Source organism: Hemicordylus capensis, chromosome 2 (assembly GCF_027244095.1).
Source record: "Hemicordylus capensis ecotype Gifberg chromosome 2, rHemCap1.1.pri, whole genome shotgun sequence".
Taxonomy (NCBI): Eukaryota; Metazoa; Chordata; class Lepidosauria; order Squamata; family Cordylidae; genus Hemicordylus; species Hemicordylus capensis.
This window is the reverse complement of record NC_069658.1, coordinates 131731870-131751444: the sequence shown is the minus strand read 5'-3', so window position 1 is coordinate 131751444 and position 19575 is coordinate 131731870. Positions and strand designations below refer to the sequence as shown.

Below are 19575 nucleotides of genomic sequence, written 5' to 3'. Positions count from 1 at the left end.
ACAAGCTCCCCGTGGTTCAGGCAGCTGCATGGCCTCATTTGGTTCCAGGGGAAATCTTGCTCTAGAACGTGATCATGCAATAGCATTCTTGCACAACCCCCATTTTCAGTGTGACTTAAGTTAACTTCCTGTGCTGCAGCAGCACACGTGTTTCTCCCATAAGCAGTTCTGGATGACAACCAGTGTGTTGATCCAGAGGTTCTTATAAATTCCAATAAAAGAAAGGTTGAAAGGCAAATCATCAAATAAGATAATCGTTTTCATGATTTACAGCAAAAGGTTTAAAAACCTTTATTCTAAGCTTCTTAGCAGCCTTAGCAAACAAAGCCACCTGGAGAATACAATATACAATACAAAGCAGCTCAAAAACTCATTTTGAAATTAGTTAAAAATCAATTCAAATCTGAAAATCAGAATTAAAAGGCCTGGATTAACAAAAAGGTCTTTACCTGGCATCCAAAAGAACAAAGTGATGAAGCCAGACAAACCTCACTCGGGAGGCTATTCCATAAACGGGGTGCAACCACTAAAAAGGCCCTCTCCCTGGTAGCTGCCTGCCTCACCTTGTTTAGAGAGGAAGAAGCCGTGGTCTGAAAACACAGATCTGTACAATGTACATACATGTCTCAAAGCAGGATGAGTTAAGGAGGTAGAAGACAAAGGGAACAACTACCCAATTTAAATAAATGGAAAAGGTCAACTAAACCTGGTTTGCTGAATGAGTCTCATATATCAACTAACATCTTGTAGCCAATCCCAATGATTTATTTTAAAATCAGTGGCTGCCACTATGGGCAGCTTTGTGCCTCCGTCACGCTCCGCTCCGGGGTGGCTGCTGCTGCAGACTCCGAAGCAGCCATGGTGCTGTTCTGAATGAGCAGCTGTGCAAGCAGCCCTGCCCTCCCACCTGCCCCGCTTTGCCCCAGTGGGGAAAAGAGAAGAGCAGCAGGGCAGCTGGCAAGTCCACTCCTCAGGACTCCGCAGCAGCAACCCTGAGGCGGACTGTTGTTCAGGCTGTATGGCATGTGGGCCAGCGCATTGCGGGGAATCCAAGGCAAAGGGCACAGTGGATTTCTCAAAACTGGTATCCACCTTTTCTACCTGGCTCTAAATGACAAAGTTTGGCCAAGTAATGACCAGGCATCTCTGCCAGCCTTTTGTAAAATAGGAATGTGGCCTTGTTTGCACTAACAGCAGCAGAAGGGAACCCTGCCTCAAGCTGAAGGCCTACTGAGGGGAAAGCTCAGTCTGAAGAATGTATTTGGTATCATGTTGAAACTCTCCTCCTCATTCAAAGCCCAGATCTCCTCTGATTCCAAAATATTAGTCTCTGGTGGCGTAAAGATTTCTGGCCATTCCTCAACAATGATGAACTCAATATCTGAAGATGTTGAATGTGTGATTAAAGATGCTTTAACAGTGGGGCTGACATCCTCAGCTGAGGACCCCAGACTTCTCTCCCAGTTGTGAAACACCTCTCAACTGTCTCTTTGGAGTCTGAGGTTACCGGCAGATGAGTTTTCTGTTGGGAATTCTCTCTGGTAGGAGAAAACCTTTTTTCATTATAGCAGAGTGCAAAGAGGCACAACACAGCGGAATTCAGTTAGGCATGCGTGTATGCTGAGAGTAAAGTAACTTAGAGCCAGTTCATAGTTTCAAATCAATATATATCGTATTTATTAGAGAACTCCATTCTAGATAGGAAAGTGAGGAGTTAGGATCCCTAATCTGGCTAGCTAGCTGGATGCAGATGGATTCAGCATCTCTGCACACATGGTGCAGGGAGAGGAGTTTGCATGTTGCAAGTTAGAAGGAACAGGAAGAGAAGGGAGAGAGGAAGGAAGTGGCTGGAAGGAAGGAAGTCCCTGAGATTAGCAATCTACATTCCAAAGGGATAGTGTCAGAGCAGTAGAGAAGGGATGACCAGTGTCTTGACCCTCTAGCCCTCCGACTCACTAGTCTGTCCTCCTATGTCACTGAGACAAGAGACAGCACATAGTCCTTCTCTTCCAACATTTTCAACACCACCTTTGTAGTCTGTGTTCCTCTTCACACTTGTTGGACCCTGCACTGTAGCATGAATGCTCTTCCTAACCAGCCTGATAGCTGCTGTTTTAAAGCACTCACTTTATTCAAAATATTCCGTCTGCTTGTGCTGCAAGGAAGCTCTAAGATGTTTGTATATTCTAGAAAACACTCCACGTTAGCTCTAGTGAAACATTATCCATCCTATCCTCCAAGTGATTAACTTTTGGGCTTATGTTGAGAAGCTTATGACTGCACTGGAGATTTAGAAAAGAGACCTCTTCACAAACATTCTGGATCAGGTGATGATCAGTTATTCAACATATTGTCTTGCAAGCCTCGAAATTCTGCCAGCTGTGAAATCTGATCTCCTCTATCTGTACCTACTGAGGAGGAGTACAATAGGCTTAGCAAGTCAGATGTATCTGGTGTACTTATATCAATAGCTGCTTATTGGGGAGGACATAATCCTGGCACAAATTACATCAGAGTCCAAAAGGAGACCATCATCCCAGGTGGAGGGTTTCTGCGCCACATGATGAGGAGAAATAGAATCTCTATAATTGGGCCCAAGTAGCTACCATTATGATTAATATGGATTTCAAAAATTACATACAGGTATGTACATTTTAACAGGGTTACCTATAACATTAAAAGGACAATTCAAATCCTAAATCTAATTCCAATAAAACAACTCAAATGAGAAAGAACAACCTAGAGTCATAATCTGTTGTCTCTACCAAGCTGTACAATCAGACACCTCGGCAGTTCTGAAAGCATTTCTTTCTTAAAGTGGGGGCGGCGGGGGGGGGAGCTCCTTTTCATAACAAAGCAGAGGCAGCTGCCATAGCAAAGTCCTCCATGCCATATGGTGGCAAAATGGAGCCAAAGGCAATGCTTCCTCCTCTTCCTCTGCATTTGGCCCTCTGATTGCCCCGCAACCACCTTTGGCTCCAGCCAGAAGCTCACTCCTCTGGTGGGTGCTGCAAGCTTGAGCTGCCAGCTTCCCTCCCTTCTGTCCTCTCTCCTCCAGATTTATTTTCCTAGCCCCCCTAGCGGGAGGGCAGGCATAGTCAAAGCATCCCCTTTGTCAGTTCTCTCAGTCATAGGAACATAGGAAACTGCCATATACTGAGTCAGACCATTGGTCTATCTAGCTCAGTATTGTCTTCACAGACTGGCAGCGGCTTCTCCAAGGTTGCAGGCAGGAATCTCTCTCAGCCCTATCTTGGAGAAGCCAGGGAGGGAACTTGAAACCTTCTGCTCTTCCCAGAGCAGCTTCATCCCCTGAGGGGAATGTCTTGCAGTGCTCACACATCAAGTCTCCCATTCAGATGCAACCAGGGCAGACCCTGCTTAGCTATGGGGACAAGTCATGCTTGCTACTGGGTCGGCTTTTGGGGGCACTCTGGGGACCGGGGCTGACTTCATGCGCTCACAAGTGTATTTCTGGTTCAGCATTTGCAGAATCAAGGCTGGAACTTCCCTCCTGCATTCCTCTTGTGGAGGACACCACAGGGCTGGGACCACTGTCCCCTGCCAGCTGGCTGCTGCCGGCCATGCCAAGCTAGGGACACAGTCAGTGCTAGACCTGAGGAGGAGCACTTCTATCTCCAAGGGTGTGTGCCTAACAATACTACCAGTGTGGTGGTGGTGGAAGGAGGGAGCCTCTTTGCCTCCCCCTTGTTGTGACTTGCAGAAGCTGACAAAGGCCACACCTGTTGGCACGAGGATGAGATGTTGGTTTCAGTTGGTGTTGGATTAACAATGCAGGGAGCAGCTTAGCTGCGTGGGTGGAGTGGATCAGCCCAGAATCCCTTGCAGTGTTTCCAAGGATGTGGAGAAGCTCAGCCTCGGTTACATTGCACGGGATTTGAGGGCACCTTCCCTGATCAGTGCAGGCAGCTGACCTGGCACTCCTCACACTATGGTTTCACCCAGCCGGTTAGCTCTCGGCAAAGGGCACCAAGCAACTGTGCTACGGCTTAACTTCAAAATGGAGAGGTGCCAGTGTGAAACTGGGCACTGAGCCTTGCCCTCCCATTTCAGAGCCTTCCTGCATTCCAAGCCAGGTGGGGGAGGGGATGTTCTGTTTGCTTATTGGTGGGGGAAGACACCCCTTGTTGAGTGCATTCACACATGTGGAAGGAACATTCCAGGAATCCAAGACAACAACGGCGCGGTAGGGGTTTCCATGCCCCTGACTCAGAGAACTGCAGGCAGCCACCCAGTGGGCCTCTAGGCCAGGATGGTTCCACGTGGGGCTCTGGTGCCCTCCCTCTGATTGCAAGAGGCTGGTTGGCTGCAGCAGTGCGGTGGCCCAGCACAGAAGGAAGGAGGCCCCACCCCGACCTTGACAGGGAGCTGTGCAGACATCACATGAACATGCATGGAGCCTCCTCCTTGGAGTGGCTGGCCTCGTGCCCAAAATCCCCCTTCACACACAGACACTGTACACACAATTGCTGAGGACATTCTTTAGAGGACATTCTTTGCAGGATTGTAGCCTAGAATGAGTTTGATAAAGATGTTCTCATTATTAGCAAGCCCCAGGGGCGGGGTGGAGTGTGGATCCACAGGGATGGAAGCTGTTGGAAGTTAAAGGACTTTGCGCTGTCTCTTTGTCTCAGGCAGTGGAGGACAGACTAGTAAGTCAGAGGGCTAGAGGGTCAAGACATTGGTCATCACTTCTCCACTGCTCTGATGCTATCCCTTTGAAATGTAGATTGCTAATCTCAGGGACTAACTTCCTTTTCTCTCTCTCTCTTCCCTACCTGCCCTTCTACCTTGCAGCATGGCAAGCCTCTCTCCCTGCACCATATGTGCAGAGAAGATGCAGAATCCATCTACACCCAGCTAGATAGATTAGAGATCCTAACTCCTCACTTTCCTATCTAGAATGGAGTTGCTTAATAAATGCCTTATATATTGATTTGAAACTATGAATTGGCTCCAAGTTACTTTACTCTCAGCACACATGCATGCCTAACTAAACTGCTGCTGTGTTGTGCCTCTGTGCACTCTGCTATAATGAGAAAGGGATTCTCTCACCACAGAGAATTTCCAACAGAGGCCAGTACTTCTTGGCTTCTCTGGTTGCTGGCGGGGGGGGGGGGCATGGCCAGGGGGGCTGCCGTCATGGAGAGTGCCTCTGCTCTTCTGAATTGGCAGCTACATCACTGGCAAGCCCCCCAATCAACCAAACAGCCTTGTTTGCAGTTCCATTCTGAAAATCCAGCCTGATGCAACCCTGGCATGGAGATGATTTCATTTTGATAAGATTTCAACATGGAATCTTATCATTTCTTGGATGGTGGTTTGAGAGTGTCCCCTATTTTTGGCTGATAGTTGTTTTAACGCAAAGAAGCTAACCCAAACTTTGCTATTGAGATAAACTTCTTCTGGGTGCTTTCCAGATTATTACAGGCTGTTCATCAGTAAAATGCTTTGGCCTGGCAGGATCATTTTGGAAATGTAAATAGCTTGCGCATCCCTCCTACAATGGGAAAATACAGCTATTTTTCTGCAACTGACTTGCAACATTGAAGGACTAAAACACAAGGATAACATCTGAAAGAAGGCATCGGAGATGTGAACAGCACCTTGCTGCCAGTGCAGGGACTGTGATGTCGAAACACAGGCAGTACGGAAGCACGCTTAATGGACACTTAGTGACACTGTCGTAGGGTGCAATCTGAAAAGCACCCTGGTCTGGATATGGCTGCACTACATGTGTATAGTCTTACAGACCCATTGTGCTGTTAGCTAATTTTATGCAGCTGATGAAGACAGTTCCTGCCACTTAAAGCTCACATCACAATACAGTTTGCATTTGATTTCTCTGTTGATGTTCCAGCAACAAACGAATGAGGCACTGTGATGATGTGATTTTAAGGTCATATGATCTTAAGGTCACGTGATCTTAAAACATGATTTTAAGGTCACTGATCCCTGAAAGGGATCAGTGTTTATCTAATGTATAAAAGAGGACAGAGAGCAATGGGCATTGGCTCTTGATCAGCCCTGACTAACTGCTTGCTCTGTATTATCTTGTGAAGACTGCTTATAATAAAGAACTTTTATGGACCTTTTATGGACCTTTTATGGACCTATAATAAATAACTTTTATGGGAGGAGGCACTTTCCAGTGTATTGCACAGAGTGCCACATGTATGACTACTTGTCCCATGGGCAGAAGTCATGGGTGTGTGCTCGGTGCAAAGAGCTCCTGGCTCTCAGGGAACAAGTTCATTCCCTCAAGACCAAGGTGGCGGATCTGGAGAAGCTTAGAGAGACAGAGAGGCATGTGGACGAGACCTTCAGGGACATGGTAGAGGCATCCCACTCCAGGGCTGATAGCTCCTCTGCTGTCAGGGAGAATGAAGGTCTTGGGGAAGGAGGACATCAGTCTGAGGAAGAGGGAAATGCTTCTTTAGAAGGGACCCCTTCCGTGTAATATGAGCCCATATCCTCTCGCACAGGGGATATTCCTCTGGGGGGTGGGGGCCTCCTTGTAGTGAGTGATTCGATCATTAGAGGTATAGAGAGATGGGTTTGTGAACTGCGTGTTGACTGTACAGTGACTTGCCTGCCTGGTGCGAAGGTTGAGGACATCACACAGCATCTAGATAGGCTCTTAGGGAATGCTGGGGAAGGAAGTCTAACACAGACATTTTGAATTTCATAAGAGGAAACTTCTCAAAATGAGAAGTATGGTGAAAAGAAAGCTGAAAGGGAAAATTAGGAGAGTCACTTTGCTCCAAAATGCATGGAGTTTACTCAGAACCACAATACTACAAGCCCAGTTAGATTGGATACCCAAAAGGAGGAAAAGTACCACTAAGTCCAGGAGGATGCCAGCATGGCTAAAAGGTAATGAAAAGGAAGCCATAAAAGGGAAGAAGACTTCCTTCCAAAATTTGAAGGCCTGTCCAAAACAGAAAGGAACACAAAACAGAAAGGAACACAAACTCTGGCAAAAGAAATGCAAGGTGACAATACGGGAGGCGAAAAGAGGGTTTGAGGAACATTTAGCTAAAAGCATGAACGGGAATAACAAAAACTTCTTTAAATACATCAGAAGCAGGAAACCTGCCAGGGAAGCGGTTGGACTATTAGACAAAGGGATTATTAAGGAGGATATGGAGGTTGCAGAGAAGCTCAATGAGTTCTTTGCATCCGTCTTCACGGCAGAGGATACTGAGTATATACCTGTACCTGAACCAGGCTTTTCAGAGATGGAGGCTAAAGAACTGAGTCAGATAGAAGTGACAAGAGATGATGTTCTAAACTGTCTGGAAAAACTGAAAACTTGCAAATCACCAGGGCCGGATGGCATCCATCCAAGAGTCCTCAAAGAACTCAAATGTGAAATTGCCATCCTCCTTGATAAAATATATAACTTATCCCTGCAATCAGGCTCTGTACAAGAGGACTAGAAAGTAGCAAATGTAACACCGATTTTCAAAAAGGGATCCAGGGGCGATCCGGGAAGTTACAGGCCAGTTAGCTTAACGTTCGTTCCAGGCAAATTGATGGAAAGCATCCTCAAGGATAAAATTGTAAAGCACCTAGAAGAACAGGCCCTGCTGGAAGAGAACCAGCATGGCTTCTGCAAAGGGAAATCTTGCCTCACAAACCTTTTGGAGTTCTTTGAGAGTGTCAACAAGTGTGTGGATCAAAGTGATCCAGTTGACATAGTATACCTGGACTTCCAAAAAGCTTTTGACAAAGTTCCTCATCAAACTCCTGAGGAAACTTAGCAGTCATGGGATAAGGGGACAAGTACATGTGTGGATTGCTAACTGGTTAGAAAGACAGGAAACAGAGGGTAGGTATAAATGGAGAGTTTTCACAATGGAGGGAAGTAAGAAGTGGGGTCCCCCAAGGATCTGTACTGGGACTGGTGCTTTTTAATTTATTCATAAGTGATCTAGAAGTCATGGTAAGCAGCGAGGTGGCCCAATTTGCAGATGATACCAAACTCTTTAGGATAGTGAAATCCAAAACGGATTGTGAGGAGCTCCAAAAGGATCTCCCCAAACTGGGGGAGTGGGCGACAAAATGGCAAATGCGCTTCAATGTTGGCAAGTGTAAAGTGATGCACATTGGGACGAAAAACCCCAACCAAGTATACACTGATGGTATCTGAGCTGTTGGTGACTGACCAGGAGAGGGATCTTGGGGTCATGGTGGACAGCTTGTTGAAAGTGTTGACTCAATGTGTGGCAGCGTGGAAAAGGCCAATTCCATACTAGAGATCATTAGGAAGGGGACTGAAAATAAAACTGCTAATATAGTAAATAATAGTTTATTATGGTCAATGACCAGTCAACATACACACTCAAAATATAAAACAGCATAAAAACAAAATCAAAACAGCAAAACTTGATAACACCATATCAGGTTATACAAAAATCTCAGTTACATCTAAGTCGTTCCCATCTTAGTTTACAGACTACTGCACAGAGTCTTGCTGTCCCTGCTATGACAGCTGCATGATGATCTGCCAAAAGATAGGAGACGTAATAATCTTCTGATTGATCAGGCCTATTTTTTAAAAATGGTTCGATCCAGAGATGGTACGAATGCCCCTGTAATAGGCACAGTGCAAGAGAACAAGTGAGACAGACTCAACGTCACCTGAGCCACATGGACATAACCATTTTCTTAGTGGAATCCTCTTAAATCTGCCATCCAAAATGGCAGAAGGCAACGCATTAAACCGCACCAGCAAAAAAGTTCTCCTCTGATTTAAGGTGGTCAAGTGGGTGAGGTATGCCGCTGGCTGGGGGTATTTTGACAAACCACCTAAAATACTACTGGTGGTAACCAGACTTAGATCCAATTGCTTCTCTATGTCTGCCACATGCTGTTTGATAGTTTCTTTGGCAGCATCATGACCCAAAGCCAGTAAATATTGCGATGAGAAGCCATATCTGCCCAGATTGTCATAGAGGCTATTGCACCAGGATGAGTAAAGCTCATCTTTCAGACCAAGGGGGCAAGGCCCTGAGGGCAGGCATATAATTTAAGCCAGAAGTTAAATGTACAAAGCCACGCCTGTGCCTCAGCTCTGGTCAGCCCTGTTTCTAGACACAAGATGGTATTCGGTACGCATCTGGGGACTTGAAAAATGGCACGAAGAAATCCAGATTGCACCACTTCTAAGGACTTAAAATTACAGGTGGGACAAATCTGAACCCCATACAACAACTGTGCCAGTATTTTAGCCTGATAGACCCTAACCGCCACAGGGATGTAATGTCCCCCTTTGGTGTGAAAGCATTTAAGTACAGCAGATGCACTCCTCTGTGCACTTGCTGTCGTGTATTCACACTGCGGGCCCCACAAACCTTTTGCATGGAACACCAGGCCCAGATACTTATGGGTCTTAACCTGCTCGACCCTGCACCCATTGATTTGCCATTTATGTTCTTTTGGTCTCTTGGCAAATACCATGATCTTGGTCTTTTGTGTATTTATAACCAGCGACTCATCTTCACAAAACTGTGTGAGTTCGTAGCGCCCTCCTCATGCCAACTAGCCTTCTTGATAGAAGGCATAAAGTAAGATCGAGATGGATCTACCAGCTAACTTGGGCTGATGGATGTCAGGGTCATCTAAGAGGGGGATTAAGGAGTTAATGTAAAAATTGAACAGAAAGGGGGCTAAAATACATCCTTGCTTAACCCACTTCTGTGTAGCAACAGGTTTAGACAAGTGGCTTTTATTATTACACTTTACTCAATGAGATGATTTCGTATAACTTACGGATGAGAAAGAGTAATCGTGGGTCTATAGAGGTATCGGCCAATTTGCTCCAGAATCGAGATCTAGGGATAGACTCAAAAGCAGCTTTGAAATGAATAAATGCCACGTATGAGAAGGAGGAATTGGTATACTTTTCTGCTAAGTGTCTTAGATCCAGTCTAGATCGGCCAACACAAAAGCCAGCCTGTTAGTCTCTAAGGATGTTATCTTGCTCTGCCCAATCAATAAGCTTGTTACAAAGATATCTAACATACACTTTACTAACTATGCTCAACAAGCTTATTGTCAAGGTCTGGCCAACTGCCAGGGAAGATCATGAGACAAAGCGGAGCTGCTGAAACTGGATACGGCTCGGGAGGTTCGTCTTGACCGGACTTGGCTGCACGCTGTCGACACAAAGGTTGACGAATGTTGCTTTTCAGCAGTGAGTAGAAGGCTGATGACGTGATTTATAGTGCAAGCCGAGAGCTCCCAGCTGGCAGGAATTCAAGGCTTATCAGCCCTCAGCAAGAGGCGTTTGCTCCTCCTAATAGTCTCCAATTGAGTTCTGCGTCTCATGAGCCTTCGCTGTTGTGGAGTCAGTGGTGTTTGATTGCATAGCTCCTCTTCAGATTGGTCTTTCACAATTTCTGCTGTCTCAGGTTGTTGTGCCTGCTCTAAGTCATTAGCTGGATCTACCACAGCCGTTTCATGAACACTGACAGCTGGGCTCTGCCCCTCAGACACTCCTGAATCGGCAGGAAAGTTGACAGCTTCCCCTTCCTCCTTGCTGTCGGAGATCGAGGGCGTGACACTTATTGGGTGATAATTAGATGGATTGGAGTGCTGACCATTCTTATAAATAGGGACAATAACAGCTGTGTTCCATTCTTATGGTATACAGCCTACCCGATCAATATAGGAAAAGAGATTTGCCAAAACTGGGGCCCACCAATTGGGGTCTGCTTTTAATAACTCTGCGGGGATCAGGTCCACTCCAGGCACCTTGCCTGGTTTTAATTAGGTCACTAATCTAACAATTTCTTGAGAGATGACCGGGGGCCAGGTGGGAAGCGCATCCAAATGACATGGTAGGGGTGTACCCCGGTACATTTGGCCAGATATAAAGTCTTAAAGTATGTCACCCAAGTGTCTGCTGAGATATAACATCTCAACTTAAGGGAGCTCCCTTTAGGACTGGCAGACACGATTCCCCAGAATGTTCCCGAATCTTTCATTCTGGATGCAGCATACAACCGTTCCCAGGTCTCCCTTGTTGCAATCCCACCCCCCACCCCCATCAATGCTTTATACTGCTTTTTCCAATCTAAAATGTCTTGGGCTGTCACCACTTCTGCATTGGCCCTGTAGAGTTTAAATTCTGTAACCAGATCTTTTTTGGCTAGCATACAATCCTGTTCAAACCAGCTATGGGATTTGCATCCTCTATTGGAGGTTAGCGGCCTGGGCCAAACAGTGCTGAATCTTCTGGACAAGGGTTTGATAGTGGGTAAGGATGCCTGCACTAAGGTGCTCTGCCAAAATAATTGTTCAGAGATGTAAGGAGTCATCTGCGACCAAGAGATCGTTGATTTGCTTTTCTATCCGGGGAGACCATTTGGCCCTTATTAACCGGGAACCCTCACAGTGGTCAAAATGGGGAACCTCCTCAAGGTGGACCCCATCCCCTGGTGTCTCTAATGTAAGGGACAGCAGGAGATGGTCACTGGCCATTCGTCCCTCAATGCAAAATTGAATCAGAGAGTTAAGCACATTTCATGATAAAAATACATAGTCCAGAACACTCGCTCTTAGCCCAGACCAGTGGGTCAATTCACCCACTGTGTCCTTATCCATTGCTCTGTTTAGCCCAAACATATCTAGTACATTCATTGTATGAGCCAAATACAGACCTGCTAGGTTGCAAGGGGTGTGCATTTCAGATCTTTTTGTTTTGTTTTTGGCAGAATCCGAAGCCCCCCCCAATTCAGCTAGGGTCCAAAATGCAGCTCCCTGGAAACCCCAATTTTCGGTTTTGGAGACGACTTGCTCTGAATCCAAAGCCAAATTGCAGACTGCCAATCTCCCCACTGCCTCCTTCCTCCCTTCCACCCCAGTCCATTCCCCATTGTTGTGTTCTTCTGCCCCAGTCGGTCCCCATCCTCCTCCTGCCACCGGCAGCTTTCCCTCCCCACAGGTCCAAAATTTTCCCCGAAATACAAAGCTTCGTTTCCTAAATGGAGTCATTTCTATTTGGGTACAAAAATCTTCCTTGTGGCATTTTTCATTTTTGGTAGGTGTACAAAATGTCCGAAATAGCCATTTTTGGACACAAAATGTTTTGTACCCAAATCAAAATGCACATCCCTATTGCAAACCCAATATTTAGACTGCCGTTTTTGTAATGGCGGCGGGCAATCTCTTTCTGGAGGATAGCTTTGGTAAGTTGTATACAAACAAACATCATTTGGCCCCATTCTAGCATTAAAATCACCTCCAGTTATACAATAGTAATTTAAGAATTGTGCCAAGAAGTTATCAATGTAATGTTTGAGGTCTCCTTAATACTGGCATGCAATTTCTGTGGTGAAATATATACATTTATAACCAGAATATTATATTCCTTCATCTTAATAGCAACAGATTTGGCAAAATGGAGATATGATGCCAACTCATCCATCTCCACTCGCAGTTTGGTGGAGATAAATAAGCCCAACCCCCCCCTGGCTCTACCCTAGTAAGACCCAGGAGTGGCTTTAAACCCATAGAACACTTTCAACCCTCCAGTTCTATATCTGCCATCATCCGTCTCTTGCATCAGTATATCAAATTCAGACAAATAATCTTTTTAAAAAGCCATCGTTCTTCTTTGCAGCCCATCCCGCTACATTCCAAGACAGGAGTTTCATAGTTTGGCAAATTGGGAGTCATTTGGGGTCCTCCTCCATCAGTATTTCAAAGTATCAGACCTTGCCTCCAAATTAAAGATGGAATTAGAATTATCCACCATAGAGGACTCCGCAGGCAAACAGTAACCAGAGGAAGGAAGTGCTGCTGCATCTAGGTCAAGCACTTTTGAACTCTCATAAGAACATAAGAACATAAGAACAGCCCTGCTGGATCAGGCCTAAGGCCCATCTAGTCCAGCATCCTGTTTCGCACAGTGGCCCACCAGATGCCGCTGGAAGACTCAGACAGGAATTGAGGGCATGCCCTCTCTCCTGCCATTACTCCCCCGCAACTGGTACTCAGAGGCACCCCACCCCCAAGGCTGGAGGTGGCCCACAGCCCTCCGACTAGTAGCCATTGATAGACCTCTCCTCCATGAAGTCATCCAAACCCCTCTTAAAGCCATCCAGGTTGTCAGCTGTCACCACATCCTGTGGCAGAGAGTTCCACAAGTGGATCACGCGTTGTGTGAAAAAGTACTTACGTTTGTTGGTCCTAGACCTCCTGGCAATCAATTTCATGGAGTGACCCCTGGTTCTAGTGTTTTGTGAGAGGGGAAAAAATCTCTCTCTCTCCACTTTCTCCACGCCATGCATGATTTTATAGACCTCTATCATGTCTCCCCGCAGTCGTCTTTTTTCTAAACTAAAAAGCCCCAGGTGTTGTAGTCTTGCCTCATAAGAAAGGTGCTCTAGGCCCCTGATCATCTTGGTTGCCCTCTTCTGTACCTTCTCCAGTTCAACAATGTCCTTTTTAAGATGTGGTGACCAGAATTGTACGCAGTACTCCAAGTGTGGTCGCACCATAGTTTTGTATAAGGGCATAATAATGTTAGCCGTTTTATTTTCAATCCCCTTTCTAATGATCCCTAGCATGGAATTTGCCTTTTTCACAGCTGCCGCACATTGAGTCGACACTTTCAACGAGCTGTCAACCACAACCCCAAGATCCCTCTCCTGGTCCGTCACCGACAGCTCGGATCCCATCAGCATATATTTGAAGTTGGGGGTTTTCGTCCCAATGTGCATCACTTTACACTTGCTAACAATGAACCGCATTTGCCATTTTGTCGCCCACTCCCCCAGTTTGGAGAGATCCTTTTGGAGCTGCTCACAATCCGTTTTGGATTTCACTACCTGGAAGAGTTTGGTATCATCTGCAAATTTGGCCACATCGCTGCTTACCCCTGCTTCTAGATCATTTATGAATAAATTAAAAAGCACTGGTCCCAATACAGATCCCTGGGGGACCCCACTTCTTACTTCCCTCCATTGTGAAAACTCTCCATTTATATCTACCCTCTGTTTCCTGTCTTTCAACCAGTTAGCAATCCACACATGTACTTGTCCCTTTATCCCATGACAGCTAAGTTTCCTCAGGAGTCTTTGATGAGGAACTTTCTCAAAAGCTTTTTGGAAGTCCCGGTAGACTATGTCAACTGGATCACCTTTATCCACATACTTGTTGACACTCTCAAAGAAGTCCAAAAGGTTGGTGAGGCAAGATTTACCTTTGCGGAAGCCATGCTGGCTCACTCCCAGCAGGGCCTGTTCTTCTAGGTGCTTTACAATTTTATCCTTGAGGATGCTTTCCATCAATTTGCCTGGAACGGACGTTAGGCTAACCGACCTGTAATTTCCCGGATCGCCCCTGGATCCCTTTTTGAAAATCGGTGTTACATTTGCTACTCTCCAGTCCTCTGGTACAGAGCCCGATTTCAGGGATAAGTTAAATATTTTAGCAAGGAGGTCGGCAATTTCACATTTGAGTTCTTTGAGGACTCTTGGATGGATGCCATCCGGCCCTGGTGATTTGTTAGCTTTCAGTTTTTCCAGACGGTTTAGAACATCATCCCTTGTCACTTCTATCAGACTCAGCTCTCTAGCCTCCATCCCTAAAAAGCCTGGTTCAGGAACAGGTATATGCTCAGTATCCTCTGCCGTGAAGACAGACGCAAAGAACTCATTCAGTTTCTCTGCAACCTCCATATCCTCCTTAATAATCCCTTTCACTCCCTCATTGTCTAATGGCCCAACTGCCTCCCTGGCAGGTTTCCTGCTTCTGATGTACTTAAAGAAGTTTTTGTTATTCCCCCTGATACTTCTGGCTAAATGTTCCTCAAACTCTCTTTTTGCCTCCCTTATTGTCACCTTGCATTTCGTTTGCAGAGTTTGTGTTCCTTTCTGTTCTCTTCGTTTGGACAGGCCTTCCAATTTCGGATGGAAGTCTTCTTCCCTTTTATGGCTTCCTTGACGGTACCCGTTAGCCATGCTGGCATCCTCCTGGACTTAGTGGTACCTTTCCTCCTTTTGGTTATACAATCTAACTGGGCTTCTAGTATTGTGGTTTTGAGTAAACTCCATGCGCTCTGGAGCGAAGTGACTCTCCTGATTTCCCCCCTCAGCTTTCTTTTCACCATACTCCTCATTTTGGAGAAGTTTCCTCTTTTGAAATTTAAAATGTCTGTGTTTGACATCCTTGGTGATTCTCTCCCCGCATGTATGCTGAATTTGATGGCACTGTGGTCACTGTTCCCTAATGGGTCGATGACACTGACATCACGCACCAGGTCCTGGGTGTCACTCAGAATTAGATCCAAGGTCGCCTTCTCTCTGGTCGGTTCCATGACCAACTGTTCTAAGGCACAGTCATTTAGCGTATCTAGAAATTTGACCTCTTTGTCCTGACTTGAATGTGAATTTACCCAGTCTATGTGTGGGTAGTTGAAATCACCCATAATTACTGCCCTGCCTCTCCTTGATGCCTCCCTGATTTCCTTCTGCATCTCCCAGTCACTGTCGGCATTTTGATCTGGAGGGCGATAGCATGTCCCCAGTAGCACGATTCCTTTCTGGCCTAGTATAGTCACCCACAGGGTTTCTGTGGAGGACTCCAGTCCACTTAGGTTTTCTAGCTTGTTAGATTCTATCCCTTCTCTAACATACAGTGCTACCCCTCCTCCAAGGCGCCCTCTCCAAGTCTATCAAGTTGTTTATTACCTTATGCCTTTGTTTTGCCAAGTCTAAGACTATTCCAGCTGTACCATGAGCATTGGTCCAAAGTGCCTGTAATTCCTTGAGGGAGCAGATAGCCTCCTTCATGCTTTCAGCATTTTTATTTGCTGTTAGCTTTGAATCAGTTGCTGGGCTAGATGTATCAGACACTTGGTTTCTTAAGAAGGAAATATTTGCTTTATGGGCAGGTGTCACAAGAGCTTGTCAGCCTGCCAGACTTCAATAGTCATTTGTTCTTTATCTTATCAGGGTCAGCCTCCATTGGAAGCACAGCTGTTCCTGCACCAATCTGACCACTCAGCTTTTTCTTACAGAGAGGGAATATACATTCAATCTGGAAAACCCTAGTAATGAATATTTGAAGGCCTTCCAAATGGTTACGAATGCTGAAAGGTTTTGAGGGAATCACATCATGATAAAATGCCACAACCAGTCTCTTGTGAAACCCAGCGTTTGGGAGCCAATAAACTGATATGATATCACGGAAGGAAGATTTACACCTGAGGATTTCTATTAACCATTGTCTAATTGTTGTCTGACTTGCCCAGTAGCCATAATTCTGGGGAGAGTGACCAAACTGATATGGAGACTTGATTTCTCTGGAACTTGCAAGAATAATGCCAAGTGCTGTAGCTAGCTCTGGGCAGGGTGTATTTTGGCAAATTATTACAGCCAAGTCCTTTGTTATGGAATTTGTTTTTAGCTACTCCTTGTGCATTAAGAGCCTCCCTTAGGGAGTCCATATCTAATTTCAACACCACCACCCCTCATTTTCTCATCCAGATTGTGTATTTTTTCATAGATGTCCAAAAGTGTTTCCAGAATTAATAGTGTCTCCCTGGAAAGGATTTTGAGCGTATCCACATCAGAAATATCAGGGTTAGCCTCAGTTAATTCCTGAGTCCTCTTTGTCAGAGAAGCAGCAGCAATAAAGGCGGGTTGGTCGTGCAAGTTGGAAACCTCCTCATCCAACACAGCAAATCTATTTTTGGTAGAAAATGTATCAATAAAGTTCTCAAGGTCTTTACCTTTCAGATAATGGTCCCGTCTCTGTTGTTCTCCTGCCTTAACAGGCTGTTGCTCTGGTGATGAGCAGGCTCATTTCTTTGAGTTCATTCCTCCAACAGATAAGGGTGAAGGATGGAAAAACTCCAAGGGGTTGAAAAGGTTCCAAACAGCTCCAGAGGGAAGGGGAAGTACACAGGAAAAACTGCAGGCACTTGTTGTAAGGTTAAAATAAATATTAAGCTCATTAAAAATGGGTAGAATAGTAAAAAGCTACAGAGCTCCAAAAGTAGAGTCCTGGCTGAACACCATCTTGGCTCAAACTGCTATTATTATAATGCCCTTATACAAAACTATGGTGTGGCCACACCTGGAGCACTGCATACAATTCTGGTCACCACATCTAAAAAAGGACATTGTAGAACTGGGAAAAGTGCAGAAGAGGGCAACCAAGATGATCAGGGGCCTAGAGCACCTTCTTTATGAGGCAAGGCTACAACACCTGGGACTCTTTTGTTTAGAAAAAAGACGACTACGGGGAGACATGATAGAGGTCTATAAAATCATGCATGATGTGGAGAAAGTGGATAGAGAGAAATTCTTCTCCCTCTCACATAACACTAGAACAGGCCTGCTCAGCTTTGGCCCTCCTGCAGATGTTGGCCTACAACTCCCATAACCCTTGGCTATTGGCTACTGTGGCTGGGGATTATGGGAGGTGTAGTCCAAAAACATCTGGGGGGCCTAAGTTGAGCAGGCCTGCACTAGAACCAGAGGTCATCCCATGAAATTGATTGCCAGGAAATCTAGGACCAACAAATGGAAGTACTTTTTCATACAATGCATCATCAACTTGTGGAATTCTCTGCCACAAGATGTGGTGACAGCCAACGACCTGGATGGCTTTAAGAGGGGTTTGGATAACTTCATGGAGGACAGGTCTATCAATGGCTACTAGTCAGAGGGCTGTAGGCCACCTCCAGCCTCCAAGGCAGGATGCCTCTGAGTACCAGTTGCAGGGGAGTAATAGCAGGAGGGAGGGCATGCCCTCAACTCCTGCCTGTAGGCTTCCAGTGGCATCTGGTGGTCACTGTGTGAAACAGGATGCTGGACTAGATGGGCCTTGGGCCTGATCCAGCAGGGCTGTTCTTATGTTCTTATGAACTTATAGCTTGTGTGTCCTGGATACAACAGGCACCTCTCCTGGCATTTGGCCTGTAGGATTTGCACTTACCTGTGTGAAAGTTGTGGCACCAAAGGGAACAAGGTGTAGTACCTCCCAATAGTGTTTGCACTGTGAGTGACTCGAGGAAGAACGACTCCTTCCTGAGTCCCTGTTTTGGAAACACCCATTCCAGGTCAATGTGGTTTTTGTGTGCTTGTCCCTAATCTTTCTCTCATTACCAAATCTTGTTTGAAACCAGCTGCTGTGCTTGGGTGAGCTCTGGGTCATAGCAACACCTCCATCTGTCTTCCTCCATGACGAGACTGTTCTTGCAAGTGTCAGTTTACTGAAAAGTGGCCGCCAGTCAAGCTCATGTCCACAAAGGAACAGAACTGAGCCAGGCATTCTTCGTCTCCCAGGGCGAGAGAGCTACACCCAGTCATCCCTCGCTGCCTCTGAAAAAGGCCTGATTAGCAGGGCAGACCCACTGAGCGCTGGTGAGCCAAGGGCAAGCCGGGGCATGGAGGCTCTGTTTAGACTCTGCAGGAGAGCAGGGCACTCCCCCAGAGAGGCGACGTGTGGAGATCGGAGCCTGAAAGTGGACCCTTGGATCTGGAGGCCTGGCTGCCCCCTAATCCCAGATGCAGCAGAGAGGGGGCATCAGCAACGCAGGGCTGGTCTTAGGGCATGGCAAGCAGGGCGGCTGCCCCGGGACTCGCTCTTTTAACCCCCATTTGAATTAACTGGAAGGGGCCCCCACACTGGCTGGTTTGCCCTATGAAAGCAAGGACTCCATGACATGGCAGATGCATGCCACACATTTGGGAAGGACTTCTCTGAAATGTGCCCTGACATTCGAAAGAGGGTCTGGAGTGGAGCCTTTGGAGAACTCCAACTGTCTTCCAGCCATTTTGGGTTACGCCTAAAAGGACATTGATTGAGCTTCCACAAGAAGGAAAGAAATGATCCAAGTGCCTCCCATTTCGTTGAGGCAAGAGCAAGCCGGTCACAAATGAACCACCCTATCCTCCTCAGCCTCTATTTTAAGCAACAAACTGTGAAAAACAAGAGACAGAGCAGCAGAGAGGAGAGGGGAGGACAATAAGAACATAAGAAAAGCCCTGCTGAGAACAGCCCTGCTGGATCAGGCCCAAGGAGGCCCATCTTGTCCAGCATCCTGTTGCCTCTGGGGTGCCCACAGGCAAGAGGTATGTGCATGCCCCCTCTCCTGCTGTTGCTCCCCTGCAACTGGTATTGAGAGGCATCATGCTTCTGAGGCTGGAGTTGGCCCACAGCCACCAGACTAGTCGCCATTGATAGACCTGCCCTCCATGAATCTGTCTAAACCCTTTTTAAAGCCATCCAAGCTGGTGGCCATCACCACATCCTATGGCAAGGAATTCCATAGATGAATTATGTGCTGTGTGAAAAAGTACCTCCACTTGTTGGTCCTATAATTTCCCAACCTTCAGTTTCATGGGGTGACCCCTGGTTCTAGTGTTGTGAGAAAGGGAGAAGAATTTCTCTCTGTTTACCCTCTCCACACCATGCATAATTTTATATACTTTGACCATGTCTCCCCTTAGTGCCTCTTTTCCAAGGTAAAGAGCCCCAGATACTGTAGCCTAGCCTCATAAGGAAGGTGCTCCTGGCCCCTGATCATTC

At 46.2% G+C, this 19575-nt stretch overlaps 1 protein-coding gene across 1 annotated transcript in view; it reads right to left on the bottom strand.

Annotated features, from left to right (window-relative positions):
• LOC128343661 (fatty acyl-CoA hydrolase precursor, medium chain-like) overlaps positions 1-860 on the bottom strand; it is a 29684-nt gene extending 28824 nt beyond the window's left edge. Inside the window, exon 1 of the mRNA XM_053293089.1 lies at positions 816-860. Within this exon, the coding sequence (XP_053149064.1) occupies positions 816-860 (45 nt within the window). The remainder of the gene's footprint in view (positions 1-815) is intronic.
• Positions 861-19575: the final 18715 nt, after the last annotated feature.